The 20,755-nt window shown below is 34.7% G+C and overlaps 2 protein-coding genes across 11 annotated transcripts in view; one reads left to right on the top strand and one right to left on the bottom strand.

Annotated features, from left to right (window-relative positions):
- LOC106884421 (uncharacterized) overlaps positions 1-8,326 on the top strand; it is a 35,824-nt gene extending 27,498 nt beyond the window's left edge. For 3 of the 6 annotated variants that reach the window (XM_089362053.1, XM_014935794.3, XM_052972289.2), the window contains exons 2-7: positions 2,444-2,531; positions 2,845-3,120; positions 3,757-4,104; positions 4,244-4,435; positions 4,601-4,680; positions 6,720-8,326. In XM_089362053.1, coding sequence (XP_089218179.1) covers positions 2,456-2,531; positions 2,845-3,120; positions 3,757-4,104; positions 4,244-4,435; positions 4,601-4,680; positions 6,720-6,830 — 1,083 coding nt within the window. In that variant the 5' untranslated portion in view covers positions 2,444-2,455 and the 3' untranslated portion in view covers positions 6,831-8,326. Of the gene's footprint in view, positions 1-548; positions 1,510-1,795; positions 2,230-2,443; positions 2,532-2,844; positions 3,121-3,756; positions 4,105-4,243; positions 4,436-4,600; positions 4,681-6,719 lie in introns of those variants that run through there. The other 3 variants (XM_014935795.3, XM_052972296.2, XM_014935793.3) reach the window with 3 other exon arrangements.
- LOC106884418 (activating signal cointegrator 1 complex subunit 3) overlaps positions 1-20,755 on the bottom strand; it is a 491,782-nt gene that overhangs the window by 107,295 nt on the left and 363,732 nt on the right. For all 5 annotated transcript variants that reach the window (XM_052972249.2, XM_014935791.3, XM_014935790.3 and 2 more), the window contains 2 exons: positions 17,600-17,732; positions 12,298-12,423 (listed from right to left, as the gene is read on the bottom strand). In XM_052972249.2, coding sequence (XP_052828209.1) covers positions 12,298-12,423; positions 17,600-17,732 — 259 coding nt within the window. The remainder of the gene's footprint in view (positions 1-12,297; positions 12,424-17,599; positions 17,733-20,755) is intronic.

Raw genomic sequence — 20,755 nt, 5'->3', positions numbered from 1 at the left:
TTTCTTTGTGATAGAGTTTCAGTTATCCCTTCCTGGTCATTTATATACCACTCACTTGTGAAGTCAACAAGTGCTATGTATTTCAAGGCTAATCTAGAAACTGTTTTCTTTGTTCAACAGCAGTTGACAAGGTAAATAGATGGGTGGCATGGTAACTTTTAAGTATTCCAAGTGTGGTATATTTGAAGTCCACTTTTCCTATTTAAGCCCTATAGATATGAAGTCTTAACTCTGACTAACCAATGTGTGTGTGTGTCTTTGTGTCTATGTTTGTCCCCCACCCCTCACAGTTTGACAACCAGTGTTGGTTTGTATAAGAGCCAGTGACTTAGCAGTTCGGCAAAATATACCAATAGAATAATTACCAGACTGAAAAAGACAAAGAAGCACTGGGGTTGATTTATTCGACTAAAACCCGTGGAGGTGGTGCTCCAGGATGGCCGCAATCCAATGACCGAAATAAAAGACTAAACAAATGCACAGTCTCAATAATAAGTGCCAGGCTTTTAAAAAATATTGGGGTCGATTCATTCTACTAAAAATTCTTCAAGGCGGTGCCCCAGTGTGTGTGTGTGTATATGTGAAACCGTCTGTTGCTCTCGTCATATTGAAGACACTTCTTTGTTCCTGGCGTTACATATATTTTATCTAGGAAAAACTACCAATTTCATTGAACCAAAATAGTATAACTATGTGATTATAAACATTTTTGCAGCGTAAAATATATACACGTGTTTGCATATAATTTCAACATTTTGTCAGTCTCGCAAATAGTTGAATCCAATGACGGATTTGGTGACATTTGAAACGACAGAAATTGAAAGATTAGAGAAAATTTTGTTCTAGTAGGTCGTAAGCTTGGCACGTGGCGGCTTACAGCCAGGCGTACGCCACTGTCTTAATATTCTCTTAACTTCCCGCCAGGGTCGCTAATCCCTCCCTTCCACTTCCATTTTTGTCTTCTTTCTCAAGTGGCTTTACTTATGAAAAAGACAAGATCGTTTTTCTTTCTTTCTTCATCGTTGATAAGTAAGGCCAGACACGCGCCTGCTCGCTCGAGGTCGGGATAGGCTCATTGTTTGTCAACTAGAAAGACAGGTGTTGCCCGATAAAGAAAAGGTTTTCTGTTTTTCTACTACCCCTATCCACACCACTTCAACCTAAAGTGTGGCAGGCTGTCGACTTCAGGCGTCTGCATTGACTGCTTCCTGACCCCAAAGACTCACTAATCATTCAACCGCTGCGAGACGACACAATACCTGTATAAACCGTTCATTTCCATAACAATGATACGTAGTAATCAGCCTGACAGGTGGAAGAACAATTTCTAGAGCTATTCCATTTTTCTACTGGCGGGTAGGTAGGCAATCGTAGCGAGGTAGATTTTAAAAAATCCCTCTGTTGCTAACGAATAAAAACAATTTGTAATATATTGCTAATTTTCAGTTATCAAACCGATTTAAACATTTATCTTATCTCACTTTTGCAAAATTTGGTGATTACATCAAGGTACATGCGACTAAAATAATTTTTACAAATAATTTAATTAAAAAAAAAATTATTTTAATGCTATGTAAATATAAATGCGTTTTCATACTGTAATGATATTCAATGCTTTGCTTTTTTATTTATATATTTTGTCTCAACAATGGAAATGCTGGAATTTCAGCATCCACAGTACTAGAAAGCTTCAGTTGAGGGATGGGAGCATAAGAAATCCCCTTTTAGTAGTAATGGTTGAGTCTAAACAGAAAGAAAGCAACAAACAAAGCAAAAACAAACTCGAACATATGTCGGGTCACACTATCAACTCAAGCTGCACGAGAAGACTGTGAGGTAGAGGAAGGAGAGATATCAACAGAAATAGCCTGCCTTCTATAGTATGATGGCACCTGCTAGCAGAGAGAGTGACGGTCGTCAGTGTAAATAACGTGGTGTCTTTGATGAGTAATTAGTCAATGAAAATACTTTGTTTACATTTGAACACAATGAACTTCTTTCTACGAAGATACATATTCTAAACCCCCTTAAGCACTCACATATGGTACACTTCCTGCTCTTTGTCCCCAGAAGCCGACGCTCCAGAAACCTGACTCTATGCAAGTCGCAGTCTTAGAGAATTTAGTTTCATATTTGTAGACTTTCTATATTTTGGAGGGAAATTCAGCCGATATATAAAGGATACATATAATTTTCAGCAGGTGTATTATATATGAACAACGGTTCCAGGTACGTTCTATAGTACTAGCTCTCGTCAGTCCAGCTGTGAGACATAGCTAACTATTATTATTACACCAGCTTCTCTTTCTTTGTACTTGCAGTTTCCCTTTGTACTTGTTGTTTCTCTATTATTGAGACTGATGCGTTTCAATAATGGATTGAGTTATTATTATTTTTCAAAAAATCTTCCCTTTTTTTCTGTTTTATTTTTCCTTTCCTGCAGTAATTAGCAATCATGGCAAGATTATTTAGCTGGGCAATTGTGCTGTTTCCAGTGTTTCTTTATTTTGATATCTGTCATCTTGTAGCAGGTGAGTTGTTTATGCATTGCAAATATATTTTTTAAAAATTTCGTACACACACACAGGCATAAAGGAAAAATTATTTCTTAAATTCTTATTAAAGCTGCTTGGGACAGCTGCACTTCATATTTTTTTATTATTTTTATTTATCTATAAATATATATATATAATGCTTTGCATTAAGCTTCTACTGATATAAGAATCTAAACAAAATTTCATATTTTTAACCTCTGTTTATAATCAAATATTTAATTTCGATCTTCTTAAAAGTAACAATGCCGTCTCTTTCACAACCAAAATAAAACCCAATATTATTTCCTAGGTTTGAATGTAAGCGCTTGTTTTAAAGACGAAAAGGACTCTTTGAACGCCACTTGTCCAAGCGGTTACATGGTTCGCATTTTAAGGAGTTTTTATGGTCACAGCAGCAGGGGAGCCTGCAGCTACGAAGAGAATGACTGTACACATGAGGAGGAACAAAACTACCCTTGCATGGGTCGGGAGTCCTGTCGTGTTAACTTACCCACGAGAGAAACTGGTCGAAGAACAAAGAAATGTGACTTCAATTATTTTCAAGTGGAATACCAATGTGTAAAGCGTGAGTAAAATAAATACTTTATTGCTGATCCTTTCACATAAGCTATCACTTTTGTTAAATTTATTATTGATGATACAATGTTGCGATTGCTATCGAATTAAAACAAGCTGTCCACTAAATTGCTACTAACTTAAGAAATTGATTCTAACTATCGTAGCAGTTTTCAAATCCTCGCATGTTGGTCTGTATTTATGGGAAATAATAAATATAAGAACGTGGTTACTTCAGATTCGAGACCTATTCATTTCTTTCTTTCTGATAATGGAAAGGAGATAAAATCTAGCATTGTCTCTTCTCTGGATACGTGAAAACAATAGGGATGTTTTGTTTATATATATATATATATATATCTATAAAACATTTATTTCTGGGACTGATAAGAGTGAAAGCAACTTAGCATTAGCAGATTAAGGCAAATTAGATCCTTTATGAAAAAATGAAATAATTATTGAATATTTATCCTACCAAAGCTAAGGACTGTTCTATATAGATTAGTGTTAATTTTAATCGCGCTTCATTAAACGCCTGGTTCTTTGTGACGGATATATAAACAATGATTTATTTGCAGTAACTTAATTGTTATGTTTACTGTAATTATTATTTTTAAAACTTTATCTTATTTTTTTCCTCTTAAAGGATCTGAAATCAGAACGATTTGTAACACCAAACAGCTCACTGATCAAAGTGGATACATTTCTAGTGATCGCTACCCTAACAATGTTCAAGGTCGGTTCACGTGCAGTTTGAACATTAGAGTGGAACCTCATAGGAAAATTCAATTATATATACTTGATCTCGATCTAAAAGGTGAACGAAATAAAAACTGTACAGATTATCTGTTTCTGAATTTGGGAGTTAACACCATAACAATATGCAACCGAAGTGTAAATGAAAAAAGTTTTCCCACGTCTAAAAACGAGTTAAACTTAACACTGACAATGGCAAGCGCAGGCAAGCGCAAAGGACTTTGGCTTTATTACGAAGGTAAGCTTTTAAGTTCTTATAATATTAAAAAAGAAAAAAAAAAAATTGCCCGATACAATATTCTATAGATATATTTTCATTTTTCATTGGCTTTTAAAACTGTTTAGAAGATTAAGCTTTATATATTTATTTCAAATAGCTATCCCCCCACTAGCAAGTACACCAGTTCCAAAAGAACCAACTAAAAAATATCCTACAACAGAGAGACCTGTCAGCCCTAAGTTAATAGCATCAGAACGCAACACCAAAGTAGCAGAAAATCCAACTGTTAAAAACTATCAACACTATCAAAGTGATCCAAAGCCGCAAGTAAACAATTCGGTTATTTTCGGTAAATATCCATTCTTCTTTTTGAAATTTTTAATAAAAAAAAAATAAAATAAAAGTTTGAACACTGAAGATCAATATCAAGAATGTTTATGTAGAATAGCAATTAATAATATTAAAAGAATTCAAATTCAGTGGGTTAATTATATTTTCTTTTTCTTTCTAACAGTTGCTGCAACAGCTGGTGTTATAGGCACACTTCTCTTTATTTTAATTACATTCCTTATATTCCTGGTATTCAAAATACAAGTAAGTATACTTTTCAATCAGTAATAGTTGCATGTGTGTGTGTGTGTGTGTGTGTGTGTGTGTGTGTAAATAAATGGATCTTGGTCAAAATTTCTAAGCATTAATATTTTAGTTGTTTTTAAGGTGCCAAGCTGGCAGAATTGTCAGCACACCAGGCAAAATGCTTAGTGGTATTTTGTCTTTTATCCCTTCGGGGTTGATAAAGTATCAGTTGAGCATTGGGGTCGATGTAATCAACTTAACTGCTCCTCTGAGATTACTGGCCTTGTGCCAAAATATGAAATCAATACTTAGTTGTTGAATAAATGAACTACCACATTCATTGAATTAACATGTAAGTAGCTGAGTATCCACAGCCATATGTACTTGATGTAAGTTTTCAAGTAGAATTAATGTGACAGTCAGACCTTTTCGAATTGTATATACAATGAGCTTCCATGCAGTTTCTCTCAATCCACTTTTGTTCACACAACACACATAATAGTCTTGTTAGGAATGAGAGAAAAGCACTAAAATCGTCATCATTTAATGTTGGTGTTCCATGCTGGCATGTGTTGGGTAGTTTGACAGGATCCAGTGAGTCAAGACTGCTGAGCTCCAGTATCTGTTTGGGCATGGTTTCCACAACTGGATACACTTTTTAATACCATCCACTTTATAGAGTATACTGGGTGCTTTTTTTGTAACAGTGGCACAAGTCAAGTCACCAAGTAATACACAACCCCCCCCCCACTCAGCTGAATGGGGTTGTAGAGAGAAAGGTTGCTTTATGCCAGGTATTGCAGTTAAAGTATGATAGAGGGACAGGCCCAAGTGCTATAGAGGAGACACATGGCTGCCCTGTATTATATAACAATAGATAAGAGTAGCTGGAAAGAAGTGACGAAGTGTCAATGTACTCTCAAAATACAAGCACTGTATATAATACAAAGGATTGGGAAAGGTGGGTGGATGAGTTCATTAAAGGAGAGCAATAGATGGTTAGAGAGAGGTGGTGAATGGAGTATGTAAAAAAAAATAGTGGTTCAGGAAAGAGGTGGAAGGTGGTAGTAAACTATACCTGTAGATAGATTACAAAATAGGAAGATGATGTGCAAGGTGGGGTGACATGGAGGGATGTCAGGGGTATTTAGATGACTATAGGGGTTGGTAAGTTGACAGCAAATATGAGAGGGTGTCGAGAATGATAGCAGATAAGATGAGGTACGGCAAGATAAGTGAGGTGTGGAAAATGAAGGGGGGAAGAGATGATATTCAGAATGAGGGATGGATTGTAAAAGGAAGTGGTTCCAGGAAGAAGGGAGGTAACTGGTAGTACAAAGTAGAGATGAATTACGTGCGGCTTATACTCACCCGGTTACAGCAGTTGGACAGTGCTATGGATGGATGGGTATTAGGAAGATGAGGAAGGCTTGATGGGGACAAACTGAGAATAGGGCCCAGTGAATGTATAGACAATGATTTTTAGGGCCTCACTTTCAATAAGATGAACAGCAAATTGTCAAGCATTTCCTGTGAGGTTCAACATTTTGAGATCAGTCTTCACTACTTTTGTCCCGTGTCTTCCTGCTCTCCCTCTTTTTCATGTTTCACCCACATTTACTGATCAGCATTTCTTTATAGAGCTGTCCTCATCCATGCTCATCACATGACCATACCAGTACAGTCTTCTTTCTTGAACACTACATTTGATTGTGTTGTAAATGCATACTGACATTGCACATTCAGTGGAGCATCCTAGTTTAATTTTTTCTAGTCTTCACATATTCTCTGCATAATTATGACCCATAATTTCTAACTGCACTTTTCCTACATACTGAGCTGGGCCATTTCCATCAAGGGTGTGATCCCACACCAATGTATATTTTCTACAATTCATGTAAGCATGGAAAAGTATGTTTATATAAGAAACTAACTACCACACCACTCTAAGATGGATTTGTTTATGAAGGAAACAAAACTAGTACTGTAAGAGTATTTGTATGTATCAGTGGCGTTTCTTTCCTGCCAGTTCATGTTTTTTAACTTTTTATTTTCAGATTAAAAAGAAACGACAAAAAGTCTACAGCAATTTCATTGTACAAAATCAGGATCGAAAGAATGCAAGCCATAATCAAACTCTTAGCAATCTATCAAATATAGAAATTTAAGACTGAAAAATATGGCACATAGGCTATTTATATGGCCAAGTAATGAACTTTGAAATATCAAACTGTAATAAATGCCTTGGATCTGTTGGACATGTAAGATAACATGGAAAAAATGAACTGGCTTCAAGGGAAATTTGCTGGTGAAAAACTGAAGCAATTGAGAATGAATGAATGAATGAAAAAAAAATTTCAGCTGATACGAAATGGTAGTTAACATGCCATGAAGGTATGAAACAACTATGATTGATCTGACAAAAGAGTCAGGCAGTTAAAGACCTGAAGGAATTGAGTTGGTGTAAAGTGGTAAAAACATCTTTGACAAAAAGCTGGTGTGAAGGTGAAGATACTTTCATTAAACAGATTTTTAATACAGAAGGATGTTGACTGTGACAGCCAAGGATTTATTTCAGTTGTTGGCTATGACAAAGATTCCATGACAGTAAATCTGTATGAAAGAGGCAACATGGTTGTGATGAGGACTGTCAAGCATGGGGAATGTTCAACAACTGTCTTCATACAACTATATTTATTCTTGCTCTTTGATGTTTATACTAATTCATTTTATATTTTGTAATGTGTTTGTATTTATACTGTTTTTTTTTTTCTTTTCCAAAATTTTGTATACTGTTTCTGTGGGTTCGGATGGGAGATAGAGAAGACATTCTTGTATATAATAGAACATTAATATTGAAACTCTCCCTTTTTTTCCCCCCCCCATTTTCTTTCTTTTTTTCAAAAGCTATCATTAGCGGTGGAATTTTGTGAGTGAACCTAGTCATTTTTATTCACAGAAAACTTGAAACAAAATACTAACAGTATTCAAGTATCTGGACATTTGTCATCCTCTTTATTGTCGTTTCTTTGTCTTAATTAGATTTATTTGTCAAAATTTCTGTCCTCTAAACCTGCAATCCCAAATCCATTAACAGTTGTGTATCTGTGATATTTCTTCATAAGTGGCATTCCACTTCATATCATCATCTGCTTGAGTTTGGCTTAAGGGATTGACGAGTACTTTGATCAACTGTTCTGCTGCTTTAGGCTTATCAGCTAGGACATATCCCTTTTTATTTGCATTTCCCCATCCCTTATTAAGTAATGTACACTTTTCAAGACTGGTAAAAAGGCTAGTGACAATTACTAGCCTTTTCTAACTTTCTCTTCTTAGAAACTTTTGTACTAATTTATGAATTTGATTTTGTATTCAGATTACAACTTAATAAGAAACTGAATATTATGTAGAATTTTTTTTTTTTTGTAAAAAAAAAACAATTTGATGGGATAGTGGCAATATTTAATATCTTTTTCATTTTTTCCTTCATGTCACACTATTATATGTTTAAGATTCAAATATTTGGGGATCTCTTCAAAAAAATCAGTTGAATTTCTTTTGTCAATTGTAAAGTTTATTTATTTTTTAGTTTATATCAATTACTGGAACATATTTAAAAATACCTATTTTTGCACTTTTATAAATAAAATTCTCCAAATATTTCTACTCTTGTTATGTTTATATTTTGTAACGTAAAGAATAAAAGAAAAGTGAAGCTTTTCATAACATCCACATCAACAAGATGTGAATGTTACATATGAAGGAATATACAAAGCAAAATTCAATTCGGTACTTAACACCAGTTTACACTTTATATATTGCAAAACAGGTGGCAGTCTTACACAGGCAGGTAAAGGAATGTTAACCCTTTTGTTACTGTATTTATTTCAATTAATTTTAAATATAACAAAGAATTTAGTAAAATAACTTAATTATCATTCAGCTTAGTTTTAGGAACATAAATTGTGACTAAGGTTTGGTGGAAGATTTTAATTCAAAACTTATGCAAACAAGACATTTGTATTACAGAGCCAGTTTCAGCCGAGCAATGTACTATGACAAATTTTTTTTTAAACACTATAATTTAGATGTTGGAAGGAATAACATACAGACTATAGGGATGGAACTAGTACGAAGCTACAAAGTAGGCTTGGATGACATCAACATGAGAAACTAATTGGGGGTGGAGCAGAAAAGTCCAAATTGAATATTGTATAAAATCAAAACTCCAATTGGAGTGCTTAAAGTAATATCAAATGTTTTAAGCACATTATCATACATGAAGTTTTACACAATTTGTTTGAATATATAATGGCCATACTAAATTCTTAGTTACTCAGATTAACCAAATTAGTTTCTGGCTCTCAATTCAACTTTCAGGAATTCTAGATAAAGGCTTGTAGAGTCAATTTTGATCTGTAAGATTCTTTGATATTCGTGTTAAAATATAACAGGATACCTGCTTGCAGTGCCAATAATTGCTAATCAGAAAGGTGTGCTAATGTAAACATATACATATATCGTTTTAAATGAAATTAAGAGTCTAGTTTCATATTTAAAATGATTCAAATATAAATGGTATAAAATTATTTTTGATAAAGATTACATCTAATTTAGTTCATTCGGCAACCGACTGCTTTGTCTAAGGGCAATAACTCTCTACTGTTTCTTTTATCTGCCCTTTAGAGAAATTACGTCCAAGGAATTTTGAGATAATTTAAAGTTATTTATAACCAAATATTAAAAGTCGGTAGCAATTTCCTAATTAACTCCTTGAAAAAAACAGCTGAGGAGTTGCTGAAAATTTGCAAACCGGTCTAGTGTTGAAAAGCCAAACGACCAGCTTAGTACAGTAGACAATGCTAGTTAGTGAGAGCAGAAAAATCAGAGAATCATTTCTTTTTCAATAAATATATAGGCGTAGGAGTGGCTTGCTTACGAACCACATGGTTCCAGGTACAGTCCCACTGCGTGGCACCTTGGGCAAGTGTCTTATATAGCCTTGTGAGTGGATTTGGTTTAAGGAAACTGAAAGAAAACTATCGTATATATGTGTGTGTGTATATGTTTCTATGTCTATGTTTGTCCCCCCCACCAACATCACTTGACAACCGATGCTGGTGTGCTTACGTCCCTGTAACTGAGCGGTTTGGCAAAAGAGACCGATAGAGTAAGTACTAGGCTGACAAAGAATAAATCCTGGGGTCGAAAAATATGTTCTCAATAAAAATTTAGTGACACAACATGGTCATTCCTCTTATTTTTGTATGTAATATAATTTTAATCTTCAAATTTTTTTAATATGCTAGACTACTGGTTTTAATTGATTAATATCAATTTCTACCCTTATTAATAAATTTAAAAATATATATATATATATACCATCATCATCGTTTAACGTCTGCTTTCCATGCTAGCATTGGTTGGACGATTTGACTGAGGACTGGTGAAACCAGATGGCTACACCAGGCACCAAGCTGATTTGGCAGAGTTTCTACAGCTGGATGCCCTTCCTAACGCCAACCACTCCGAGAGTGTAGTCGGTGCTTTTCCGTGCCACCGGCACGAAGACCAGTCAGGCGGTACTGGCAACGGCCACGCTCAAAATGGTGAATTTTACATGCCACCTGCACAGGAGCCAGTTCGGCAGCACTGGCAACAATCTCGCTCGAATGTCTTTACATGTGCCATCCGGCACAAGTGCCAGGAAGGCGATGCTGGTCACAGGTGCCATTGACATATATATAATATACATACATACATATATATATATATATATATATAAATATATATAGAAATATATATATATATATATATACATATATATATATATAAATGTATTCTTTTACTCTTTTACTTGTTTCAGCCATTTGACTGTGGCCATGCTGGAGCACCGCCTTTAGTCGAGCAAATCGACCACAGGACTTATTCTTTGTAAGCCTAGTACTTATTCTATCGGTCTGTTTCGCCGAACCACTAAGTTACAGGGACGTGAACACACCAGCATCGGTTGTCAAGCGATGTTGGGGGGACAAACATAGACACACAAACATATACACATACCTATATATATATATACATATATACGACGGGCTTCTTTCAGTTTCCGTCTACCAAATCCACTCACAAGGATTTGGTCGGCCCGAAGCTATAGTAGAAGACACTTGCCCAAGTTGCAATGGGACTGAACCCGGGACCATGTGGTTCGTAAGAAAGCTACTTACCACACAGCCACTCCTATCTATCTATCTATCTATGTATCTATCTATATATATATATATATATATATATATATATATATATATTGATAGAAATGGTAAGACAACAAAAGAAAGAGACCTTGATATTATGTAAATAGAGGAATTTATCTGAAAATAATATGTGACAATTATTCTGTAGCCATGATAAAACTCCGAGTTTTAGGCGCCAAGCAGGCAGAATCGTAAGCACACTTGGCAAAATGTTCAGCGGTATATCATCCGTCTTTATGTTTTGAGTTCGACTTTGCCTTCCATCCTTTCAGGTTGATAAAATAAGTACCAGTTGAGTACTGGGGTTGATGTAATCGGCTTACCCCCTCCCCCAAAATTGTTGGCCTTGTGCCAAAATTTGAAACCAATATTATACATATATATATATAGTATAAATAAACATCCACTGATGGATAATATGCTGTTTTATATCCATGCTTTATAAATAAGTTGATCGTGTACAAAGTGCTGACAACTGAATTTCTAAAAATTTACAACTCTGAAAAGAAGCTCAACAACAAAACCAAATTTCTGTCACATCATCTTCAGAAATATAAGAATGCATGGGAAAAATTTAAAAAATGATAGTGAACTGGCCACATGGTCAACCAAGGGCATCAAAATGGACGATTTTTGAGAAATTTTGAAATCACACATATTTCAAAAAATTATTCTGACACTCCCGTAATAGTAACTAACATGGTTACTGCTCAGAAATGGTCTACTATATGCTAAATAACAGGGGAAAATAATGTGGTTGCTTTATCTAGTGTACTTATTGAGATAAAAATACCTAAAAGAGGCATACATTTGCTGTATGTTTAATTCTTGGCAATTTTCAGAGACCTGTAGATGGAAAAATATACAAGATACACATGATTTGATAAGATATTTGAACTCTACAGAAAAAAGTTAGCCCCAAACACATGATTTCAAAGTTGTGCTTGCCATATTAGAGGGAAAATGGCTGTCTCAAGTTGGTCTGAGAGACTCATTCACCAAAAAATGTAAAATTAATTAATATTATAAAGGCCTACAATTACACAACCATCAAAGGAATTGATCTAATACTTGATATTTTTCCATCATATAGGTACAGGAGCTAGTATGAATATTTTTTAGGGGAGTCTGAGGGGTGATTTGACATGGAATGACCCTGGTTTAAATGCTAAAAGGTTAAACTGAAATATACTCCTGTAATTCTAATAAACTAAAGATCATCTGTCATGGAGAATTTAAACTGGAAGTTAAATAGCTTAAGCTAGACAAAAACAAAAAACAAAACATGGCCAAAAATTTTGATCAAATTTTAACATTTCCTAAATATTATCTAGTATTTCATAATTTAAAAAGAAACTAAAAATTGTTTAAAATAATTACTTACCTGGGATTCATTACAAGTCGACGGAAAAAATATGTCCAAGTGATGTAATCCATAGCATCTTGTTTTGAATTGACAGTTCCTGAGACAATTTCAGCATTCATGTGATCTGCTAGGACAGACAACAGACTGAAATAAAATGAAATGATATTGAAACATTACTGAAATTTTAAAACAATACCTTTTTTTTTTATAAATAAAAAGAATTCTTTTTAACTTGATAATTACATATACATTAAAACATTAGGGTATCTCTGACACAAATAAAAATACTCAATTTTTCCATCAATATTATTCTTATTTAATTTTTAAGTAAATTAATTAAAAAAAGAAAACCGTTAACAACATCTTTGAAGATGAAAGATTTTTCAATAATTACATCTAACCTCCGTTTTAATTGGTTTGAACTCTGGTGTCTATTTGTAGATTTAAAAGTGATGGCAATCAAAGATTGAAATATAGTCTAGATGTCAATACTGAGAAAAATTTTCTTGTTAATAGTCTGAAAATTAAATGATCTTATCAACAATACTTAGACATTATCTACAACATTTAGACACTTAATATATAGAAGTTAATTGTAAGAAGTTAACTCTGGAATCTTCTTTCTCTCCTCATTTAAACAATGGTGGCTCTGTAATTAGTGCCCACATGGAGAAAGCCTCCATCTTTGCTGGCTGCTTTTGTATCCAACTCCACAATATATATCCTTTGCCAATGCCCTCCAAATATATGCCATTCCACTCCACTAGGCTCCCCAAGTGAGGAAATAACTTCATTTACTTCCAACAATGTCCACTCCATTACACTCACGCACTGCACTCCAGAACTTGCTCCTATAATCACTAATCTCTTTAATCACTCACTCACTGTATGGATATACTCTGACATTTGGAAGTGTGTCTCATCTGAAAGACAGGTAACCCTTCTGACTCAGCCAACAATTGTCTTTTGGCTCTCTAGGGTAATGAAGAAAGTAACTAATAACTTTCTCTGACACCTTAAGTTTTTCTGTCTCTCCTCAGTGACCATCAGCATGGCTTCTGCAGAGTTAGCTCCACTGGAAACCTACTCTCTTAATTCACATAACAGTGAGCTCTTGCTTTACAGGAGCCTGAAAAAAGTAATGGTACCACCTTAGATATGAGCAAAATCTTCAACTATATCTGGCATGCAAATCTCCAATAGAAACTTTCCATCTAAGGGCTCCACCTATCTCTCATCTCTTACACTGATACTTTTTTTTTATCTAACTGCACCGTAATGGGTATGTGCTGATGGGGCTCTTTCAGTCTTACTTTCAATCAACTCTAGTGTTCCCTATGGTTCAGTTTTGTCCCCAACTCTCTTCTTTTCATCACAGACCTACTTGCCAACATATCTACAAAGCTCACTCTTATGCAGATGATGACAGTTCACTACAACATGTAACGCAGAAACATATGCCAAACTTGCATCAATTCCATAAATGGAGACCTTGAGAACATCCTCTGGTGAAGTCACGACTTTCTTTCTTTGAACGAAAAAAAAAAAAACTTAAGAGCCAAAAATTGTATATCAGCCCCTAACAACTACTGATATTCTATGAGACTCAAGTGAAACCCACAATAGAATACTGCTGTCATATCTGGGATAGTGTTGCTGCTACACAAACAAAGAAGGGCCATTCAATTAATTAGCATTCAATCATCAACAGACACACACCAACCTTTGGGTCACAGGCATATTGACTGCTTGCTCTGTCTTTTCTATTGTCACCATAATGGCCCCTGCTCCTCATAGCTGATTAGTTTCATACCTCCACCACCCAGGTACCCCTGCTCCACTCATCTTCCCACCTGTTGCTACTCTTGGTATGTCCAACCCACTTAGCCTTGTGTTAATCATTATGGCCAGTCCTTTCTCCCCTGAACATTATCCCTGTGAAACCTCTTTCCAGCTCATATCTTCCCTGCAAGTGTTGATCTGCAAAGCTTAAATAGAACATAAACAATATCAACTTCACCAGTCTTGAAGGGTCTGCAAAGTTCATGGGCTATGCCCCTTCCTTTAGACTTTATAAGTAAAAAAAGAGAGTAGTTGTTTCAGAAAATCAAGTTAAATCAGCAGAAATGAGGTATTTATAAAATAAGTTGTGTGTGTATCTGAGATAGATAGAGGGGGAGAGAGAGAGAGAGAGAGAGCGTGTGTGTGTGTTTGTGTTTTCTAAACATCTAAATAAGGAAGTTAGTAAAAGAGAAGCAGCTATAAAGTAGACGAACAACGGTGAAGGAGAGAAGAAATGTTGCTCAGAATTCAATAATGGAACAAATAAACTAAAGGACAAGAAGAAAGAAATATGCTGTCAATTTTAGCTTCCATAAAGATCAAAGGAACGACAACTAGCATAAGATAGATAATGATGATGTTGACAAGAAAGAGAAAAGAACTGTTGAGAGATGGGGAAATAGAGTGAAGAGGATAGAAAATGAAGCTAAGTTGCAGCAATTTGTAATTATTCTGCTTATGGCTACAATGAAAGGAATAACAGTCAACAGGGTGTAAAGAAACAACATAACTCTGTTTGTTTTTCTCTACACAAAAGATAAATCAAATGTATATTTAATAAAGATCAGACATACTACAATATCTATACTTCTATGATACTAATTTATTGTAGTCTTTTGATAATTTGTTAAGCTAGATAAGCGTGATTATAAAAATTTAGTTGTTTAGCTTAGGATAGCTCCAATCAAGCAGAAGACAGGCCAATGACCAGAGGCATTCTGGCAGCGATTAATCAGTCGTTTTAATTTTTTCTGGGTTTTTTTTGCAGACAATGTACCTAAGACACCAAATTTCTGAAGGCAGTAGAGTGTAATTTAAGGAAAATTTGGTTGCTATATCTGGCAGCTTGTGCAATCAAGCAGAAACTTACTCATAGTTTGTGAAGAAAAAAAAAAAAAAAAAAAAAAGTAATAACAAGCTAGGATAAATCAGAAGTTGAATGGTTCCATGATACAATGGTCCTGATACTGGGATAGCTTTCACAAGAAGGTTCTATTAAAACAAAGATTAATATTGATTTTTTCCAAAGGATCACAGTCAAACCAATTGTTAAACCCCAACTCATTTATTACATGCATATATTTTAGAGACTATAGGTAGATGAAGGATAAACAAACCTGAAAGAATCTCAGCCATAAATACAGACGGGATAAATTTGACTGTTTTCAGAGTTCACAATCATCAAATAAAAACATATTTATTGCTTTCAATCACAGATGAAGAAAATGATACTTCGAAAAAAAAAACAAAAAAAAAACTTCCTTTTTCTCTTCTACCTTATGTGGTATCACAGTTTCAAAACAGGGATACCATGTTCTTGAGTATCTTAAGAGGTGATGTAAAAAGGGCTAGCAACAAGAAGAGCATCTGTCTATAAAACACAATCTCAGAAAAAATTTTCTGATTTATAACAACATGGAAAGAGGAGCAGCATAGGTGAGAGATGACGCTTCAGTGGGGTGGAGTGACAGTTGTGGGTCTTCTGTATAAGCCTCTATAGGTTTGGAGTCCCACAGGGAAGGGGAGGCAAAATCAAGGGGTACCTTAAGTGGCACACACTCTAGTTATGTCACTGGAAAGGTGGACATAAAACTATAAAGATAATATTTTCATTTCACTGACCATAATAATAATTTTAAAAATACATGATTATTTTCTACAGATAACATTTGATTATTTAACTAACTAAATGACAAAGAGAAATATTATATTTAGTAAGAATAGAGGAATCAAGGAAATTGGCAACAGTATGTTGGCAACAACAGTAATAAAATCAAAGAGAATTTGAAGGTGTCAGTAAGTTTGGTTGCCAAGAAGAGTGGAAAAGTTTGATATTTTGAACATCAATCTGTTGACTCCATTCTTTAACACCAACAAACTGTGTCATTTTTATTGTACTCTGTAACTGGCATAGAACCACTGTTTTGACACCAACAAAGACAAGGGTTGGTGAAATAAAATGAGAATTAAAACTAATAGCAGTGAAAGTGGCAGAAAGTAAAGCTGAAACTGGAGAAAAGTGGAAACATCGATGACGCCATCATTTAGCATCTACTTTCCATGCTGACATGGGTAAGATAGTTTGACTGGAACGGGTAAGCGGGAGAACTGCACCAGGCCCCAGTCTGTTTTGGCTTGGTTTCTATGGTTGGATCCCTTCTTAATGCCAGCGTGTCACTGGCATGGGTGTCTTTCATGTGTCACTGGCACTGGCCATAACTACAATTTCTGTAGTTAGCTTGATATGTCTTCTCAAGCACAGCAAATCACCAAAAGTCTCAATCACTTGTCGTCACCTCTGTGAGATTCAACGTCTGAAGATTATCCAGCCAGAGGAACATAAAATACTATGAATATGGTAAGAAATTGTTGACATTAATCTTTAATAAATATCCTCCTGCACTCCTTTGGATTTTTATTGATAAATGAATGTCGATAAAATATAGGTGTAAATAATTGACTAGTGAGAAGCTGTGTGTGGATGTAAGGAAACAACTAAAATTAGTGAAGGCAAAACATTCAGTCAATATGTTAAAGTTCAGATAGTGTCCACCAAGGCTCTGTCATTAACTTTCTCTTCTTTATCTTAGTATTTGGAACACTTGAGATGAATATAAAATTTGTAATAAGTAAAATCCTATCTGTACCACACATTTTCTATTGCAGGGTCAATAAAGTAGCTGTAGATATCTGAAACCAAGAGAAAAACTGACTAAAAGTGTGCTAGTCACATAGCTATTGAAGAGATTCTGTGTTCATCCATCTGTCTATCCACCTATCCAATTTTCTAACCTACTTATGTGTTTTAATATATTTATATAGGCACAGGCATGCCTGTGTAGTTAGTAAGCTTGCTTTCAAACCATGAGGTCTTGCACTCAGTTCCATTGCAGTGACCATTTCGGCAAGTGTTTTCTACTGTAACTCCAGGCTTTATAAGTGGAACTGGTAGACGGAAACTGCAAGAAGCCTGTCAGATGTGTGTGTGTGTGTGCGTACCCTTGCCTTAACATCATGCTATGATTGTAAATGAGCATCGTCATCATACAAGAATGTTGTTTACTTCCGGTCTTCCAAAGGAAAATATTACCTTGGTGGGAAATAGGTGAGAGTTGGTGACAAGAAGGGCATCTGGCCATAGGAAATCTGCCTCAACAAATTCCATCTGACCCATGCAAACGTGGAAAAATGGACATTTGATGATGATGATAGGAAAAATAGATTATTTGGTGTTTGATAATAAGGTATAATTACTTACTTTGATTCAACAGGAAAGGGTTCATACAAAAACCTTTTGTAAAAATGTTTCTTTATGTCATGAACCAATATCACAGCAGTACCTTGAGCATCGAATTGAGGTCTTCCAGCACGGCCCATCATCTGTAGAACATCTACAATGAAAAAAAGTACAAAACAATATTATATAAAGCATCCGGATACCAAATCATAATCGAATCTAAATCTTCAGATCACAAATAAGTAACTTGAGTGAATTTTTTTTAAGAATAGGATCTTTATGTCATTTTCTTCGAAATAAGAATTAATGTGCATTAGATGATATTAAGAGGCCTATAGTTAACTCAATTGATCCCAGTACATATTCATTTTTAACAAAACTCTCAAAAGGACAGAATGCTAAGCTGACCCCAGTGATATTTGAACTAAGACTAACTAAACTAAAATAAATAATTCGAGATACTTAATGGAGCCCATTTTTTTTTTCCTGCCAGTCATTTCGTGACAGAATGACATTTTTATAAGGCAGAGAGGTTCATTTTGTAAGTGGAAGAATCATTGTTTCGAGCAGTGGTTCTTAACCAGGGCCTATATAAGACTTTATTCGTTAAAAATTATGTTATACTTCTACAATACACAAACAAACTTAATTTCTTTTATACAGTTCCTAATATTTAATTATAAAAATATAAAAAGATTTCTTTAAACATTGTATGGCTATGAGGGTCCACCCACGTAAAATAGGAAAAAAAGGGTCCACAGCTAAAAAATGGTTGAGAAACACTATCTTATCTGGCTATTTATTCTGTCATTAAACAGAAGTTAAAAAAAAAAAAAAAATTAAGTTTATATTTCTGAAATGTGTCGTTACTGGTGAGGGTAACATTAATAGGACACATAAAACCTCATCATGACTGTTTTATATACAAAACATTTCCATTTATATATAATTACCCAACTAACTGAGATTGAAAATAAAAATCTTTATTACAGAGTCTCAGTTGCTATTAACTACAATTTCACTGCACAAAAAATAGAACTGTTCAGTTTTATCATGAGAAGATATATTCTTTTACTCTTTTATTCTTTTATACGTTTTAGCCCAAAGGCTGTGGTCAAACAATTAAGTAATTTCAAATGATTGGAAAATACATCAATCAAGGCACTCTGTGAAATAGAACACTAAAATGAGGTTAATAGTCCAGATCAATTTTTATTACTAGGGTATGATTTTTCTTGATATTTTCAGGATTTTGTGAAATTTCCATTTACTTCAAAATTCTAGGAAGGGAAAGATACTTCATAAAATGCAGTCATATAAATATGAAAGTGAATATTATTGATAGTAGGATTTTGTATCCAAAACTAATTATTGTATGCAATGTCAGATTAGTTTGCATATAGGTACAGGTATGGCTGTATGGTTAAGAAGTTTGTTTTGCAACCACATGGTTTCAGGTTCAATACCAGTGCATAACATCTTAGGCAAACATCTTCTACTATAGCCCTAGGCCAAACCACTGCCTTGTGAGTGAATTTGGTAGAAGGAAACTGTATGGAAACTCGTCATGTGTGTGTGTGTGTGTATGCAGGTCTCTGGATTTGTTTCCCAACTGCTTGCCAACTGGTATTGGTTGTTTACATCCTTGTAACTTAGCAGTTCAATAAAAGACACTAATAGAATAAGTATCAGGCTTAAAATAATAAAAACACTAAATACTATTTGCAGTCTAATGACTGAAAAAGATAAAAGATAGGTAAATATTGTTGTCATTCTATCATGTTCTGTTACCAGTTTACTTTCAAAATACAGAAAATGCCTTAGACCAGAGTAGAGGAAACTTTATAGTACTAAGGGGGAATATGTGCTGAGATAAGTAAAGAATATTTAATTTAAAAAATTCATAGCTATACTAGTTACATTGGTTCAAATTCTGGCACAAAGCCAGCAGTTTCAGGGAAGGGGCTAAGTCGATTATATCGACCCCAGTACTTAACTGGTACTTATTTTATCGACCCTGAAGGGATGAAAGGCAAAATCGACCTCAGTGGAATTTGAACTCAGAACTTGAAGACGGACAAAATGCCACTAAGCATTTCACCTGGCATACTCTTTTACTTGTTTCAGTCATTTGAATGCGGCCATGCTGGAGCACCCCAGGACTGATTCTTTGTAAGCCTAGTACTTACTCTATCAGTCACTTATGTCGAACTGATAAGTTACGGGGATGTAAACACACCAACATCAGTTGTCAAGCAATGTTGGGGGACAAACACAGACACACAGACATATACACACACATACATACATATATATATATATATATATATATATATATATATATATATATATATACATATGTGTGACCGCGTGGTGATTTTCTTTTTCTGCCTTCCCTTCTTCGAACTTTTCCTATATTTCTGATGAAGAGCTCCACTCGAAATGTGAATCCTTTTTCTTTTCTTTCCTTTCCTTTCCTGAGTGTCCAATAACACTGTACTTATTCCACGCCCTTGCGTTGTTGTTTTTTCGTGTTTTTTATTGCTTATTCATGTTTGGATTGACTATATATATATATATATATATATATATATATAGCCCATCGTATATATATAGACATATATACGATGGGCTTCTTTCAGTTTCCATCTACCAAATCCACTCACAAGGCTTTGGTCTGCCCGAGGCTATAGTAGAAGACACTTGCCCAAGGTGCCACGCAGTGGGACTGAACCCGGAACCATGTGGTTGGTAAGCAACCTACTTACCACATACCCACTCCTTGAAAAAGATAAAAGATAGGTAAATATTGGCATGCTAACAATTCTGCCAGCTCACCACTTTCTATACCACTTATATTAATTTATATCTTTAGTCTCAAAAGATAAACCATTTTTTTTCATTTGGGTCTTCAGAGACTTTAACAGTGGGTGGTTTCATATTCAATAGCAAGTAAAATTTTGTCCACAGAGGAGTTCTCAACTCCTGTTCAAAAATGAGAGAAATTTTTATCTTTGTCTGTTACAATCAATATTTAATGATATCAGATATTCATATTCTACATTCTGAGAGAGAGAGAGAGAACGGTTACTAGTTTCCATTATGGAAGATAATTAGGTTCTTTCATAATAAAAGCATTTGTTCAAGAGTAGAATTTCCTTACATGACAAAATTTCA

Source organism: Octopus bimaculoides, chromosome 1 (genome assembly GCF_046866305.1).
Source record: "Octopus bimaculoides isolate indiv1 chromosome 1, ASM4686630v1, whole genome shotgun sequence".
In the NCBI taxonomy this organism is placed as follows: Eukaryota; Metazoa; Mollusca; class Cephalopoda; order Octopoda; family Octopodidae; genus Octopus; species Octopus bimaculoides.
This window is presented reverse-complemented; position numbering and strand designations above follow the sequence as displayed.